This window comes from Gallus gallus, chromosome 10, assembly GCF_016699485.2.
Source record: "Gallus gallus isolate bGalGal1 chromosome 10, bGalGal1.mat.broiler.GRCg7b, whole genome shotgun sequence".
NCBI lineage: Eukaryota > Metazoa > Chordata > Aves > Galliformes > Phasianidae > Gallus > Gallus gallus.
The window spans coordinates 13,238,754-13,255,586 of record NC_052541.1 but is presented as its reverse complement, the minus strand read 5'-3'; the positions used below and the strand labels follow the sequence as shown (position 1 = coordinate 13,255,586).

At 55.0% G+C, this 16,833-nt stretch overlaps 1 protein-coding gene across 4 annotated transcripts in view; it reads right to left on the bottom strand.

Annotated features, from left to right (window-relative positions):
- Positions 1-16,118, bottom strand: part of NTRK3 (neurotrophic receptor tyrosine kinase 3) — a 194,063-nt gene extending 177,945 nt beyond the window's left edge. For 3 of the 4 annotated variants that reach the window (XM_015291981.4, NM_205169.2, XM_015291984.4), the window contains exon 1: positions 13,883-14,418. In XM_015291981.4, the coding sequence (XP_015147467.2) occupies positions 13,883-14,130 (248 nt within the window). In that variant the 5' untranslated portion in view covers positions 14,131-14,418. Of the gene's footprint in view, positions 1-13,882; positions 14,419-15,881 lie in introns of those variants that run through there. The other variant, XM_046898912.1, reaches the window with a different exon arrangement.
- Between the last annotated feature and the right edge of the window lie 715 nt (positions 16,119-16,833).

Below are 16,833 nucleotides of genomic sequence, written 5' to 3'. Positions count from 1 at the left end.
GTGCTCTGCCAGAAGAACACACTGCACACAGGAGAGAAGGAAGGGCTGAGCTGTTACTGAGCCACTCACCCTTGCTCAGAGGTGCTGCAAACAGGAGCCAGTGCTCCAGTGACAAACACTCTCATTTCTGGCCCAGATTTAACCAGTTCAAGACCTAAAGCACAAAGCAGCAGACAAAGTGCTTCCCATCCTAATCACCTTAGCGCCTACCAGAACCTCTTTGGTCCCTGCTCCCAGAAACATCACTGCACCAGCCCAGAACATTATGCTCCACAGTTTTGGCAACAATTGCCATGCAAACCTGCTTGCAAAGCAAAAAAGCCACCTGCAAATCACTAAGGTTGGAAAAGACCGCTGAGATCACCCAGTCCAACCCCAACCCACCCCCACCATGCCCACGTCCCTCAGTGCCACATTGCCACAGTTCTTGAACACCTCCAGGGATGGTGACCCCACCGCCTCCCTGGGCAGCTGTGCCACTGCAGCACCGCTCTTTCTGAGAAGAGATCTCCCCTGATATCCAACCTGAAGCCTGGCCACACACAGACCAGGAACAGCAAACGTGGGGAGCTGCAGTCCTCTTACTGCACCACGTCACTGCAGCCACAATGATACATCTCATCACTGTCCTCATCCCAGCGCACAGCCCCATGTCCCCAAAGGCACAGTGACCACACCGATCCTGCTCCCACAGCCCCTCTCCCACCACGCCATCCCAACAGTCCAGTGAGGTGGAGCATACACCATCCCATCGCTCAAAAATAGCCGAAGCACAGACAGAGCACACAACTTACCCATCATCCAACAGCCCATCTTAAGATGCCGCTCTCCCAACGCTCACTCTTTCAGCACCCTTATCCTGTCCCACAAAAACCACAGCAAGGCTGGGGCAGCCCCAGGGTTGATATTATCTATCCATAGGAAGAGCAGTATATCAGGGTTGCTTCCTTGGGCACCAAGAGTCCCCATTGTGCCCATCCCAGCTGCACCCAGGACCTGCACACAGCACAGCGCTGCCTCAACCCCAGACTCCCCCCAGCCGATACAGCAAATAAGATTACAACAAATATAAACTAATGATACAGCTGTCAAGGCAGATTAGACTGCACAGTGTAAAAAATTGCAGGGCTGTTTAGTCACAACAATATAAGATTAATTTATCAATACAGCTTATGTGGCACTGGAGAGATAGCAAATTGAGTAAGTGAATCTTTTCTACACCTTGCGGGGAGGGGGAGCTCCCGACCTGCTGGGTGCAGAGGCCTGAATGGTGCAAAGGTCTGATGCATGGGATGGGAACAGCTTGGGGCAGCCACATGGCTCTCCCAGCTCAGGTGTGACGATGGGATGCCACACATGCGTTTATTTACCTACAGATTTTTAACTCTTGGAATTAACATATGCAAAAAATATGCAAAGCCACCTCCACCCTTTTGGGGGTTACAGCCCTGCCAGGCACAGCTGAGCTCACACACCCTACACCATCTTCCAAGGGTGCCCACAACGCAAGCACACCACCAGCAGCCCCTCAGCAGATGCTTCCGACTCATCCTCAGCCCAAAAGACACAACGACCCCAGTAAGCCCATATCATTCTACATCCCCACCCCCCCCCCAACCCCGCTTTGCCATCCACAGGTTAAAAATGTGCAAGTAAATAAATGCTGCAGCGATAATGAGCCAAGGTTTCGATCTGTGAAGGTGAGAGCACAGCAGCAGCCGCCAATACGAAGGAAGCGCCCGTTTCTATAAATATTGAAATCCGGTAATTATCATCATTAGAACTAGTTGTGATTTATCCGTAGCTCAATCCCAACAAGTAAAAATGGCATTTATTTGCCACAATTAGAACGGCTAAAAATACCTCCTGAACCTCGCCTGGCTTTAAAACAGCCGCATCCCATGAGCGGTCTTAGCTTTGGGTTGGGGTGCTGGGGAGCAATGCAAGAGGTGGACAAACCCTGTGTTAACCCAAGGGAACCTGGGGCACCAAATCAAAGTCCCATCATCTTTCAGAAGAGGTTCCCAGCTCCACAGCTCCCCACATAACACAACATCCCCTCCAGCAAGCTGCAAACATGGAATCGTTACGGTTGGAAAAGGCCTCTAAGATGATGATCTTAGACCAACCCTTGACCCATCACCTCCATGCCCACTAAACCACGTCCCAGCATGCTGCATCCCTACAGCATCTTCACATTCACTGACAGCTACTGAATAGGAGGCACCTTGGTGTCTTCCAGTCTATATCACAACCCCAGGCAGGAGGGTCCCCCATCAGATGGCCCCAGTGCCCCCTCCCAAGGCTTTCTCCAGCTGCTCCAAGATAGAAGGTTTCCCTGCAGAGACGTAGCTGACTCCACCGGTCAGGGATGTTCTTCCCAACAGTCACACCAAATATTTTTCCCCTCTTCATCAGTAATAGCTGGAAAAACAAGCCGTGAAATGGGCAGCTCGGCAATTCCACGCTGCACAGGGGCAAAGGCAGCGAGGTGCCAGATCTGTGCTGCAGCCTGGGGACACCCCCAGCAGATATCCACCCCAGCCTCCTCCCACAGCAACCTGACCACCCCAAGGGCTTTTTTCCCCTCCTCCTCTCCCTTCTCCTTCCACCACTATTTGCTGAGGAACCAATAGTCCATTTTCCCTCCTGGCAGCATCCTATCCGAAGCAAACCAAACTAATTCTAAGAGTAAGATTTGGCAAGGCACTATATCAAATGCTTTGCTAAATCCAAATATATTAGGATTTCCACGTTCTGCTCAGCCACTAATTTTGCGATTCCATCAAAAAAGAAAAAGCAATCAGGTTTGTCTGGCAAGATTTATTCTCCCTAAATCCCCGCTGTTATTGCTCATGCTTTCCTTATCCTCCAGTGCTTCACTTTCTTAATGCTGTGGGACTGGAAGTGTTTGCTGGAAATTTATTTTTGGCTATTTCTATGGATTTCTAAAATCTGCCTCCGCTCCCCTCCGTTGCATCCCCTGCCTTCCCCACCTCTATCAGCATCCCTGTGCTGCTGCCGTGCATCCGCTCCAGCCTTTCACACGATCCCACGTGCCCATGTTAACACACAACAACCAGCCTCAGCCATAAGATGCTGGGAGGGGGGGGGAGGAAAACAACAGGAAAAAAGCACAATCGGCAGCAGGAGAAAGGTCTGAAGGATACAGACAGCTGGGTCAAACCCAGGTTCAGTGCAGAGCGTGGCCAAGGGGCTGAGCAGTTTATTAGTGCCCAAAGCAGCACCCTCTTACTTTACTTCATGGCGTTGCCCTTTATTGCAAATCAGACTGAACTGAGCCACAAATGACCCTAGTGGATAGATCCCCAGAAGGACAAATAAGGAAAGCAAAGGGTAATCAGCTCTCCCCCACCGCTTTGCTCAGCAGGGAGCCAAGGGGAAGCCTCCAAACCCTGCATGGAGGCAGTGCTTTGCCAAGAGCACCATCCCCAGACGTCCCAGTGGCCTCATCCTGCTGCTGCAGCACCAGCCTCCAGCAGCTGGGAAAGAGCTCAGGTGTCTCCAACTGCAAGGTGATTGCTGCTCCTGCTCATTAGGAGAAAGGCAGTTCTGCTTGCACGCTCCCAGTTCCTGCTCTCCAAGTCCTTGCACGCAGCAAGGCTCAGCATTTTGCAAACCAAACAGCAGCCGTCACCCTGACCCCATAGCTCAGCACCAGCTGCGTGCACCCAGCAGAGCTCCTGCCCACCCCAAAGACCCCTCACCGCCACCAGCTACAACCACAGCCTTTTGCAAAGATGTGAACGATGCACTTCACACTCTGGGCTCATGTCACCACACGGGGTCCCTGCCCACCCCCAGGGTCAGGCCTATGCCTCAGGTTTTCACAAGGCAGAAAACCACAGCACAGCCATCCCTGCAGCTCGTTGGAAGCCAGAGCTCAGCTATGGGGTGGCAGCAGCAGCACCCCAGCTGATGGCTGTTCCCATAAGGGAGCTCTGCTGCTTGCAACTCCTTCAGTGCTCACTGGAAAGAAAACAACATGGGTATGGCAAAGCTGGGTCACGAGGTGACCCCGAGCACTTGAGGGATAATGGAGCAGCACTCTCCAGGAGCCCATCCCTGCAGCCCCCCCCGGGTCAGGGAGCTGCACAGGGGCTCAGGATTTACAGCTGATGGGGACAGAGGATTTACAGGGAAGGGGCACTTGAAGAGGACTTGGAGCAAAGCATGGCTGATTTATGGGGTCAGCAGCAATTTACACAGCAGGTAACAGCACCGAGGAGGTGAGGATTTACAGGCGCAAGGGAAAAGTCCTTTTTATTGGTGTTTATTGGGAAATGAGCACCTCCTTCGCTAATTACCGTGACCCAGAGAGGCACATGAGAGCAGCTGGAGCTGCCACGAATCTCCCCCTTGCTCTGGAGGTTACAGACAGGCCGGGATCAGGGATCCTCCCATTCCAGAACATCACAGTTTGGCCACAGCACCCTCAGGGGTACTGAGGGGCTCAGAGCTCAGCCCCAATGCAGTGATGCTGCTGCTGCTCAGCCCACCCGCCAGTGCTGGAAGCTGGATGGGTGCAGAGATGGATTACACGTGAGCATGCATGGATTATACACGAGCAGGGGCTCACATCAAGGGATGCACGTAGCATTAAAAACATACAGAAGGGTACAGGGAAAGTTTCTTCTGCTCCACCCCATTGTAGCATCCTCCCATCAGCTCACAACACTGGGACACCTGGGGACGTGCAATAGGGCAGGAGCCTCCAGGACCAGATTTCATACCCATCTTTGACTTAAAGCTCAGGAGCAATCCAAGCCATCCTGCTCTGCTCCCAGCCCTCTCCTCATCAGTCATACACACCAAAAGCAGCCTCTGCAAAAAGTGCATTTGAAACACGTTGTGTCTCTGGGACACAGAGAAAGGGTTCAACTCAGGCATTGCATCTTGGGCTCTTTTCCCAGCCACCCTCCAGATTCCCTGCTTTGCTCCAGGCTCACAGACACAACGGCCAGACTACAAGCCTAACACTTGCACAGAGCCCACTTCTGTTGCAGCACTGACTTGCTCAGCACAGGGCTTGCAAGTAGGACAGGTTCCTCTAGCAGAGGGAGGGGAGCTCAGGACACAGGTGAGCGCTGAGCCTTGCCCAAACGATGCCACAGCTGCGTCCCCAGCAGGCACACAACAGCCCACACCAACTGCTGCCCCCACCCCTCTGCCCCAAAGTTTGACTAACGCTCAGGAGTATCTTTGCTTTTATAAATCTCTGCCTTTTAATGATGGCTTCAAGGCTCAGAGAAAAAAGGCCCATTAAACTCACTGAATAAGTTAATGGGGCAGAGAGAATCCATTTCGTATCCACCCCAGGCTATTTTCCTCTGGAGCTAAAGCCTGAATAAGCAAAAAGGAAAAATTAAAACTGTACAGCGCTTTGCCAATAAATAACCCCCAGTGTAATCTGCTACAGGCAGGCCTCCATTTGCAGAGATAATGGCATGCAGATCAGCTGCAAAACACCTCCCTTTGCAGGGACCACCACCTTTCGGTTGCAATTTGCTGCTCGCAAGGAGCCCCCACCTCCTGGCACAGCTCCTGCGTTGCACGCCCTGCAGACGACTTGCAAACCCTGCACTGCAACGCCCCAATGCTCCAAGCACACATCCCAGCACGTTTGCCATCCCTGCCTCCTTTCTCCCAGCCCTTCTGGCTGCTTTCCCCCCCCACACACACACCCCCAGTAGTGCCTTAGGCTCATCCCTCCCCGGCCACAGCTCACACACAGCTGCTCCTCCTTACAACACAAGTGCACATCCCAGAGAGGGATGGGGGAAATAAAAAAGAAAAAGAAAACATTAAAATAAAATCCCTGTTTGTAAATGTTGATCCCGCCAGACATGGCTTGTTTACTATTTAATATTTAAAGATGCTAATTAAGTCTCTGAATAAATAAATCTCTGCTCCCGGTGCCTCTTAGAGCCAAAGAGCCCTCCCATGGGGCCAGGGCAGCACGAAGCACAGCGGGACAAGCACAGCCCACCCCGAGGCTCCACGTGGGTTATGGGGTCCGTATAGAGCATGAAGCAGCAGCACCATGCTCAGCTCAGGCTGGGAACATCAGGAACACAGCTCGTTCATACCTAGAGGGGAGCACATGGTTTCCAAAGCAGCAAAGCTCAGTCACGCTGCAGGAGGAGCTAAGGGGCTGGAGCTTCAGGGAGTCAGACTGAGCCCATACAACCCAAGTAAGAGGAAAAGATAAAGAAAGACAATCACAAACAAACAAACACACAGCTCCTAACACAACTGCTGCCCAACCCCAAGACCAGACAACCACACGGCTCCATACCTGAGAGCTCCAGCAGCTCCTCCACGAACCACTCTGCAGCCTCTTCCCAGCAGCACTGCTACCACCAACACCTACCCCAGCCTCCCCAGCTGATCCCTTTTTAGCCTCTTTAGGCTCTGCCCCCTCCAAATCAGCCCCAGCTGTGCCCTGCACAGAGCCATTAACCCCTCATGAGCCGGCCCCATGGAGAACTCTATGGGACAGGTCCCTCCCTGCCCAATCAGCACACCTGCATCCCATAAAAGCCCTGCACCTGCTTCCTAAGCTCATATTTTGTTCTCAAGGACACCCTCTATCACCTACCCCAACTCAAAGCTGCAGGGCCCTTCTCAAGACAGCATCAGGCTGTTGTGTTCACGCTGACCTGATTCTGTGCTGCTCTGCTCTCCCCACTGCAGAGCCCATCCTGGGACGGCCAATAGAGATATAGAAGTCTCCACAGTCCATGTGAGGCTCAAGCTGGGAATGCATCCCCAGTGACACTGAGCCACGCTGTGCTGGCACAGAGAAAGTCCCAAGGGAGGGATGCTGGGGAGCCAGGAACACACAGCATCCCTGACCCCATATCTTGCTGAAATCTGCTAGTTTGTACGTACGGTCTCCAGTAGCACCTGCATCTGCTTGAGCATTAACACATTAACAATCCCTAGCAGGATCCACGTGGGTACAGCTCCAGGAGGGCCACTTAAGGAACAGCCCTGTACAGTGCTCCTGTCCCCTGCCATGCTCTTCTCAGCCCCCCAGGGACAGACAGGGCCCTCACAGAGGATGAGGCTGCTGGGACCATATTTCTATGCAGCAATGAATCACAATAGGCTGCCTCCAGTGGAAGGCAGGAGGGTGAGGCAGAATAGCAAGGGGGATAAGGAGCTGGGATAGGACTGGGAATGGCCCCTAGGAGGGACTTGGACAGGCTGTGCCAAATCCAAAGCTTTGGTTAAGCAAGCTGTTTTCCTCACCATGAAGGCAGCCCGAAGCTGGGAGAAGAAGAGAGGGGAGGAGATGGCAGGGATGGTCCCTAATGCTCCATTGTCTGCTACAGCAGAGCATTGTGCAGCAGCTGGAGGAAAGCCTGCTGTACTTACGGCGCTGGCCTCTGCTTTGCATTCCCAAAGGCTACATCACATGGAAACAAGCTAAAAATGCAGTATATTTTCCCAGTGCTGCTCTTCCATGCAAGCAAGGTTCAGAGCTGCTGGTGGGTGTCATGCAAAGGGGACAGGACGGGGTCCCCAGCTCCATGGGAGTGGGATAGAGAATAGGGTGGCGTGGTGAGAATGGAGAAGCACATGAATATAACCTGCACCATCCCCGGCCTCCTTTTCTCCCCAGCCCCATAGTGACACGAGCTGGTTGTTCAATAGCTGTACATAAGCAGAGCAATGACTGCTGTGCAGATCTTCCAAGGGGAGTTTAATCCCTCTTTCTTGAAGTGAAGTGAAGCTCTGAGCAAAATCACGGCTCTAAGCAGCGCCCACCACCCTTTTCCTATCACAGCGTCCTTCCAGACCCACAAATCATCACCCCTATTCTGACGCTGGGGACCTGTTTGCTGTTGCATTTTGGGACCACTGGGTGTCACAGCCCTTACACCATGCTGGCAGGACGTGCCCATTGCCAGCAGGGAAGCACCGGGCTCATCTTTGGCCAGCATGCCAGAGGGATGAGTATCACTCTTGGGAGCCACAAATGGAGGATGCTGTGGGGTCGTGAGCGGTTTCCCACCTCCACTCGCTCTTTCTTCATCTCATATCACGATATCCTCAGCGTATGTCTATGGGGAGGGACACACAGCCTCTTCCAGGCTTCCAGCCTCCACCTGACTCCTGCAGCAAAGAGTTAACTGAAAGAGCAGAGAGCATTGCACTCAGCCCGCAGGCAGCCAGAGACAGCTCTCAGCTGTGCCCTCTTCCCTCCGCATCCAGGCTTTCCCCGAGGACACCTCTCACGGCTGTTTGATGTCACGGGACTGGCAGCTTTATTCCCTCTGTGCCATATCCAGGGATCAGCTGAAGGGTCTGTGTCACCAGCACGCTGCTTGGAGCTCTGCTCCACGCCTCAGCTTCCCCGTCAGCAAAAAGGACGGGGACGTGAACAAACATTCTGTGGCTCACTCCCAGCCAGAAGCTGCGACAACAGCTGCACACAGTCCCTATCACACATCTCTCACCCAGCATTTCAAACAGATCATCTCCACGCGGGTCAACGCCTTCCAAAAAAGCTGCAAATCGCCTCCATTCCCGGCTCTGCTGCTGCCACAGCTCCGTGGGAGGATGCTCTGCCGCATCCCCTCCGGGGTCGGACCAGAAGGGACCACGGCACAGCGGGGTGCAGAGCTGGGACCTGCCCGGAGGGATGCAGGAGCGGAGGGATGCAGGGATGCTGCAGCCTCACCCGAGCCGTCTCACGCAGCCGTTTGCCCTCTAGCGGCTCAGCCGCCCTCGGAAAGTGGGAGGGGAAAGGCTGATAAGAGCAGAGAGAAGGAGCGCGGGGCAGAAACTCAGGTTGCAACACCGCTGCACGACCCACAGCAAGGTCCGCCTGCGCCCTCGGGCGTGCAAAGGATTCGCTCGTGCGCCCTTTGATGCAGGAGAGGATTTGGGGAAGCTGCTGTCAAACAGCTGCTTTGAAAGCATCCGTGCAAACCTGCCGAAGCCCCCACTGCAGGAAGCCCCAAAGCTCAAAATTACTGCTATTTTGCCGTGCCCCATAAATAACACGCTGAACAGGTGAGCTGCGAGAGTTATTAATGCTCACTGTTGAAAGCCTGGTGGGATCAGGAGTTGGTTCACACCCCGCTTGATGGGATGCACCAAATCCAAGCAGGATAAATCGGCGGGCACAGAAGGCAGAGTGCTGGGGAGCACTGCGAGCATCGCTGAGTGCAACCCGCGGGGATCCCAAAGGACATCCCAGTAATCATCTGCTGGGGAGGGGTTCACAGAAAAAGCCAGATTGAAAACATCTCCGAGCCCTAAAGAACAGCAAACAGGTCAGCCCTCAGTCTCTTTCCCCCAGTCTCTGCTTCTCCCCCAGTGAAATGCCTGTCCTAGCACTGGAGCGTCCTCCCAGCGCAGGCAGAGCTGGCACAGAGCTCCCCAAACCCCACAGGAGGAGAGGGCTGGGAAGATGTCCCATGCACCTCGGGACCAGGCCCCAGGCTGAGCTCAGCAAGAAACTCCTGGGGTGTCTGAGCAGCACAATGCTGCCTCTACCCTGGAGAACCCCTCAGGCAGGGTGTGCAGAACAGAAACCTACAGACTCTGGTAGGAATCCCATGCCCCAGACAGACCAGGGGTGTGACTCTTGGTGCCTGGCGTCCTCTGCTCTGACTTGGCTCGGCCGCGGCTGAGAAAGGCAAGCTGAGCACCGGCCCCGATGGCCAAATTTTCCCAACACTGCATCTGTCCCAAATCCTTCTGCTCTGCCCCTGCACAGAGCCTGACAGGCTGCAAAAGTACAGTAGGTCCCAGACGTTGTCTGTGCCAGGGAAACGTATCCATCCAAGACTGTTCCAGCAGAAAGGTCATCAGGGCAGGGCACGGACCCAACAAGCCCAAGCACTGATATAAGTTTAAATGCTCCAAAAAAAAAATAGGGCAACACCTGCCATAGACCTGATCCCACAGCACCACAGCAGGCAGGATGAGCGCTCCCAGCTTAAGGCACCTCCAGGACAACAGGACCATCCCAGCCCTCCTCCTCATCCCGAGCATCTCTGAACCTTCTGCCATCCTCCCAGCCTGGTGCTGTGCTTCCCTCCCCCTCGGGGACCTCGCTTTGGGACAGCCACTCTGCATAAACAAGGGCTGTGCAAAACAAAGCTGTGTTGAATTAAGGCCCTTTTGAATAGATCCCGCAGCAGCCAAAACCTCAGGGACCAGGAGGTGGGAAGAACAATGGGACGGGATGCTTTGGGGACACAGAGCCTTTTGTCTCCAGAGAGCAGCATCACATGGAGCACGGTGGGACTGCGGCAGAGCAATCCCCAACTTGAGCCCTGCTCATGGCTGTTTGGGTCACCAAAGCAAGTTCTGCTGCTCCCAGGGGGATGCACGAGTATGTGGGTACCACTGGTGCTGGCTCCCAGCTCTGATGCAGTTCTCCCACTCCCAGCTGTGCCAATGGGATGCAGCAGACGCTGCCATGGGCTGCTCTTCTTGTCCCCAGAGGGAGAGCCCCAAATGAGATGCTCGCCTTTGGGCGCACAAACAGATGGACCCCCAAATCCCACATCCATTGGCACTCCGTGATGACCCATCTCCTCTCGGATGCACAGATATCCCAAACGGGTGCGCTTGTAGGGTTTATTTTACCCTAAGAAACCCCAATCCTCCCCAGAGAGGTTGCATGTGGGAGCGAGGCAGCCAGACCTGGGGACATCTCCCTGCCTAAATAACAGCCAGGGGTGACAAACGCAGGCCACCACCGCCACCTTCCTGGCAGCATCTCCGCAGTGCCATAGCAACAGCTGAGGAGTAGGGAGGCCCAGATGGCAAACTCCTCCATCCGCCCTTCCCTGCGCGCCGTGCCGGAGCGTGCAGGCACTGCCCACACTGCCAGCGGGGTAACTCCCGGCACACGGCAGCACAGGCGAGCCCAGCACCCCAAATCCCAATGGATGGGGAGCCAATGGGGGGAAGCACCCCGGCTGCGTGGCTCGAGCACAGCCCTTCGGGTCACGCTCTGCCTGGATCCAGAAGCAGCAGCGTGAGCCCAGACAGGAGGTCTGCAGCTGGGCTGCACGTCAAGCTCTCGGCTGGGTGGGACCCTCTGCATCCACAGCCACATCGCTGGGGATGCAATCCAAAAAATCAGACATTCCTGGGCTCGCTGGGAAAGGGCAGGGGACGGCAGCCAACCAGCCTCCTCCATCTTCATCTTGTGCTTTGCTGTTAACCTGTCCCTGCCTGGATCTGCTTGAAGGCTGTGTCCCACCTGCTCTGCCCCACGGCCCTATGGATCCCCAGTGTGTGAGATGTCTGCCAGACATGGGGGGAGGCCCCTACATTGCACCCAAAAACCAAACCCACCCAGCCCCAGAATTGCTGTGCTCTCCCCAAAGGGAGGATAGATGGGAAAAACAGAAGCAGCAGCAAAGCAAATGCAGTACAGCACCAAGTGTGAGGTACCATGTGGGCATCCATGGGCTGGGTGCCTCCCTCCTCCTTGCTTTGGTGGCACCCTTCTGTAATCCACCACAGGCATGCAAAATAATCCAAAGCTCCCCAGGACCTGCCTGGGAGGGGTGGGGTGGCACAGAGGGGTCTCTGCCCTGCACTGCTGTGGATATGGAGGCACATGCCAAGGCAGCTCACAGTGTTTTGTCTCAAGGCTTTCCCTCTCCACGCTCTCCCTTACCAAACTGAGCCTGTCATCTGAACATCACTAAGGCCTCACTCAGCCCAGGGTGGTTTCACCACCCCGTGTTCCATCTTCCCGCTTGCCAGAAGAGGATGGAGCAGAGCCCACCATCCCTGAGCAAGGAGGGTGCTGGACCTGAAGTCACCCATACAAGTGCACGAACCTGGGTTCAACCCTGCTCCACAGGGCTCCTCCTTAGCATCCCCACCACCCAACCCATCCCCCTGCTCCTATAGGCACCGGCCTCAAACCATCTCCCCTGGAAGCACAGACCTCCCGGGTAAAGTTTGCACTCAGGTTCTGTCTCAGCCTCTGGTGGCATTTTGGGGATCACACCAGTCCTGCACCCACATGGCCTCAACCCAGGGAAGAGCGCGTGGGGCTGGCAGGGATGCATCCACCAAAGCTGGCACCTTCTCCTCACCACCCCAGCACAGAGAAGCTCATCTCCAAGAAGAAAACACCCAGCATCTGTATTCGCAGAGCTGAGTCGTCGCCTTCTTTCCCCCCTTCTCCTTTTTGCAGGCTGCTTATCGGCGTTTTTCAATTGCAAAGCAGCAAAGACATTTTCCGGCCACGAAGGACCCACGCGGTAACACCTCTCGCAGCCGTTCAGATGTCTGCCTGCCTCTGCCGGCCCACACCGACACCATCCCACAGCTGGCAGCCCAACAACGGGTTAAAACCAAACCACAACAAACAGCGAGCACAGGGTGGGGGGGGAGAAAAAAAGAACCACGAGGAACTCCGACTTCCCCACTCGGAGCAAACAGCCCAACCCCACGGCACGCAGGATGGATATGGGGCACCGGGAGGGGAGCTCTGCATTAGTTTTGCCCCATTGCTGCTTTGCCGGGAGGGCAGCGGCACGGCTGGGGGCTATCAGGGCTGGAAATCTGCTTGGCCAGGAAAGCTGCTCGGCCAGGAAAGCTGCTCCAGTCATCTTTTACCCGGCAAAGGTGACAAGCGAAAGAAGCACCGCTATCGCTCCATAGCTCTGCTGCAATCGCACCGTGCTCTGCCGGCTCTGTTGCATTCGGTCACCCTCCCTCCCCGCAAAAAAAAAAAAAAAAAAGGAATAAATAAATAAGCCTCCATTACTCATGCCAAACCTTGCTGCATTTAACTGCCAGCATAAAGGATTCCACCTCTTCTCCGCTCAACTCCCACTGGCAACTTGCTCTGGGGGCTGCGCTTCCCTAAATGCTCACATTTCAATTAGCATAAGAATAATGAAACGGCTCGGAGTTCATCTCCCCCCCCCCCCCCCAAAATGTACTGCAAAATACGGAGCCCAGATTGAAAGCGATGGGGATGGGGTGTTCCTTTTTTTTTTTCCACGCACACGCAGGGAGGCACGGCGTGATGGATTCGGGGAGGAGATGTGCTCCTTTCAGACGGGAATAACGTGGGCTTTGCTACTTGGAGTTGATTTTCCAGATAAACAAGCGTGCAAACAAACGCGAAGTGCCCCAGCGCTGCTCCCAGCGCTCTGCCCCCCCCCTCCGCCCGAAGCCCCTCGCAGCACCGCAGCTGCAGGGCGATAGCGGCGGGACTTCGGTACGGTACCCAGGGATGCGGTACGGTACCCAGGGATGCTGTGCACCGTTCTGCCTTTCTCCCCCCCCCCCACCCTCTTCCCCATCCAACCCCAAGCCTTAATAAGGCGAAAGCACAGACCCCACAGCCACGCGCAGCCTGGGCACGAAAGGCAGCCTTGCTGCGGTGGGTGAAGAAATGCCACGCTAATTAGATCCAAAGTCTTTGGGGGGGGGGGGGGGGGGGGGGGGAGAGCAAGCGGCTCCGAACGCGCTTTCCTTGCCCGATTTGGGTATGTGTGGCGGTGTGTGGCTCTGCCGTGCCGCTCTCCCCCCTCCCTCCGCAGAAGCAAACAGTTAAAGGAAGCAGCAGCTTTAGCATCTTCGCCTGCTGTTCTCTCCCGCTAAGGAATCAAATCCCATTGACTTCATTCCTTTTAAGCCTTGGCCAAACTGTTGCTGGGCTTGGGGTGGGTTTTTTTTTTTTTTTTTTTTTTGTTATTTTTGTTTTTTTGGTGGGGTTCCCCCCCCCCTCCCTCGATGGGGTAAGGGAAAAACCCGATCGTTGTCCTCCGCAGGGAGAGCGGGGCTGGCACGGGGCGAGCGATGGCACAGCGCAGAGGGCAGCGGAGCCCGGCACACGGGAGAGCAGCCCACTTACATGGAAGTGATGTTCCTTGAGATGTCCGTGATATTGATACTCGTGTTGCCATTGCTGCTGCCTGAATCCTGCCCTTCCAAGAGAGGGAAGAGGTTCCCATCATCCGGCTTCTTGCAATTGATGTCTGTCTTGCTGCAAAGACAATTAGCAGGGCAAGCCAGCACCGAAAGCAGATAGTCTCCCCAAATGCTCCAGAGCAAAAATACCCTCCAGAAAGTGCACTTGGTAAGGCAAAGAGAGACATCCATCTCCGATTGCTGCTTCTAAAAAAGAGGAGGAGGAGGAAAGGGGGGACGGAGGGAGGGGAAGGGGGGGGAAAAAGGGGGGAAGGAAACAAAGACAGAGGGAGGAAAAAAAAAAAAAAAGGAGGAAGAAAAAAAAAAAACACACACAACAAAACCTTCAAGCGATCAGATGCAAAAATCCTCCAGCAGATGAAATCATGCTGGCAGCTGGCTCGGTAATCCCGCTAGGGCAGCGGCAGCGGGCGGGGATGCATGCTGGCCCGGCCGCCCGCCGCTCCCCGCAGCCGCTCCGGAGGATCGCGACGGGGAAATAAATAAATAAGGAAAACCGGTGCGAAAGTCACCAAGTCCCACCTACTGGGCAGAATTAAAATTGACACACCTGCAAAAAAAACACAGCGAGGGAAACGGGGAGAGGAGGAGGAGGAGGAAGAGGAGGAAGGGGGGGTGAGCTCCCCCTTCCCATCGCTTTCCCTCCCCCGGGCTGGGCAGCCCCGCTGCAGGGCACAAAAAGGAGGAGGAGGAGGAGGAAGAGGAGGAGGAAGGCTCGGCAGAGCGAGCCGGGCTCTGTGCTCTCAGCTCTCCGCAATAAAAAGGATTCCCCACCCCCTCCCTCTCCGCCAAAATCAATCCGAGGGAAAGGAGAGGAGGGGAGGGGAGAAAGGGGGAAAAACCCACCCCGGCAACGCTGGAGCCGGCGGAGGAAAAGTTGCAGCGGGGGTTAAATTTGTGCCGGGGGAGACAGCTCCGGCTTTCTCCGGCTCTTTGGAGGAGGACGATGCTGCTTTTTGCTTGGGTGTTTCCCACCTCCCCCCCCCCCCACCCACCACCCCCCGCCCCACCACTGCAATCCGGACAGGAGGGTGGAGAGGAAAGAAAGATCGGATGGGACCGAAAGAGAACGAAAGGCGGTGTGGATTACAGCGATTTAAATATATATATTCTATTTTCTTCAGATCAGACGGCTTTTTTTTTTTTTTTTTTTTTTTTTTTACGCCTGGAGAGCACCCAGGAAGGACTTTCTAGAAAAGACACAGATGCACACACACATATATACACACACACACATACATACACACATATATACACGCACACCCCTGCGAGGCGCAGTGGGGACACGGTGGGCTGCGGGGTCAGCGCTCCGTCCTCCCCCCCCACCCCGCGTTTCCTCCCTCTCTCCTGCAGCAGATTCTGCAATCAGACATGCAAAAAAATAAAAAAGCCAACCCACCCCACACCGCACCACAACCCGTTCCTGAAAGAGGAAGGCTGAAGTGTTGAAAAAGGCTGAGCTCAGAGCGCCGAAATGGCATCAGGAGAGCAGTGAGCGCGAGCTGAACAGCAGAGCGAATTAAGATGCATGGTGCATTTTTGGCAAGCACAAACCCAAGCAGATCACAGCGCTGCTTAATTTGCTCGGCTTTTCTACAGTGCTTTCCTGCATGCCTTTTTTTTCCTGCTTTTTTTTTTTTTGTCCCTCCCCCCCCCCCTGTAGTTTCACATCTCTGCTCCTCTGCACGGAGGCATCAGCGCTAAGGGGACGATGCATGGGAGAAGGGGGGAATTACAGGTGTAGGGCTCTGAATGTTTCAAGGGTCTGCTTCTGCCAGGCTTTACACTGAGGGGGAAGGCAGACAAATCCCTGCAGAGGCAGAGCAGACACCTCCAGGGTGTCTGCAAGCACAACGTGCCCACCTGTAGCCCTGCTCATAGGAGCTGGTCCCAGCAGGGCTCACATACCTCTAAGCGCTCACCTGCTGCATGCACCCACTTCACAGGCCTGGAGGTGCCAGAGTGGGGACATAAGAGTTCAGTCTTGCTCCTATGGGTGTTTCAGGAGGAAAAACAGCACTACAAACTTCCCCCAGAGAATCAAAGCACACAGTGAATAAATAGCCAGGTTAGAGGGCGGGCTCCTCCTCCAGCCTCATTTCTGAAGGAGAACACCTGGATCCCTGGTGAGCCTGGCACCACAGGCTGAGAGCCAGAGCTGAACAGGGTGGTGGGTTAATGGGGGTTAACAGCACTAGAGGTGGTTGGTTTTTTTGCTCTCTGCCTCAGTTTCCCCACCCATGGCAGAGAGATGCCATTCTGTGTCACATCACAGGTCACTACAGAGGAGCACTGCCTTTCCATTCCCTCATACATCTCCCAGTATATGGATCCTCTCTGTCCCCTCTACCCTCCTTGTTACACCCAAAACCCAACATCCCATCCAGGTGCTCCACAGCACAGGAGGCCAGGACACCCCACAAGCTGCAGAACCAACGCTTGCTTGGGAGCAGGGCTCCCTATATCCTGGAGGTCACAGCCTCACGGCACTTGGCATCACACCTGCATACATGTGAAACCTGTTTAGGGTTCACTGCACCTGCCAGGCCGAGCATCCGTGTCCTCCCCCAGGTGGAAGGGGATGCTCAGTGAGGCCACCGCTGCTTCAGGTCCCAAAGGAGACGGGATCATTGGCAGTGGGACTGTGCCATCCCTGCCTCCATCCTTCACTCCTGCTCCTGTTGGAAGAGGGAGGCTGGAGCGGGGCGTGAGTGATGGGGCTGTCAGCGCGCAGAGATGGTATCTCGAGCAGAGGCCTCGCCGTTATTGCTCTGAGGGATGCTGGCAAATTGCTCTTTCAAGAAGCATCTCCATGAAGGATGAAATCAGCTCCTCCTGCAAGAGCTCTCTCCAGTGGGGCCAGGCTGCAGCTCC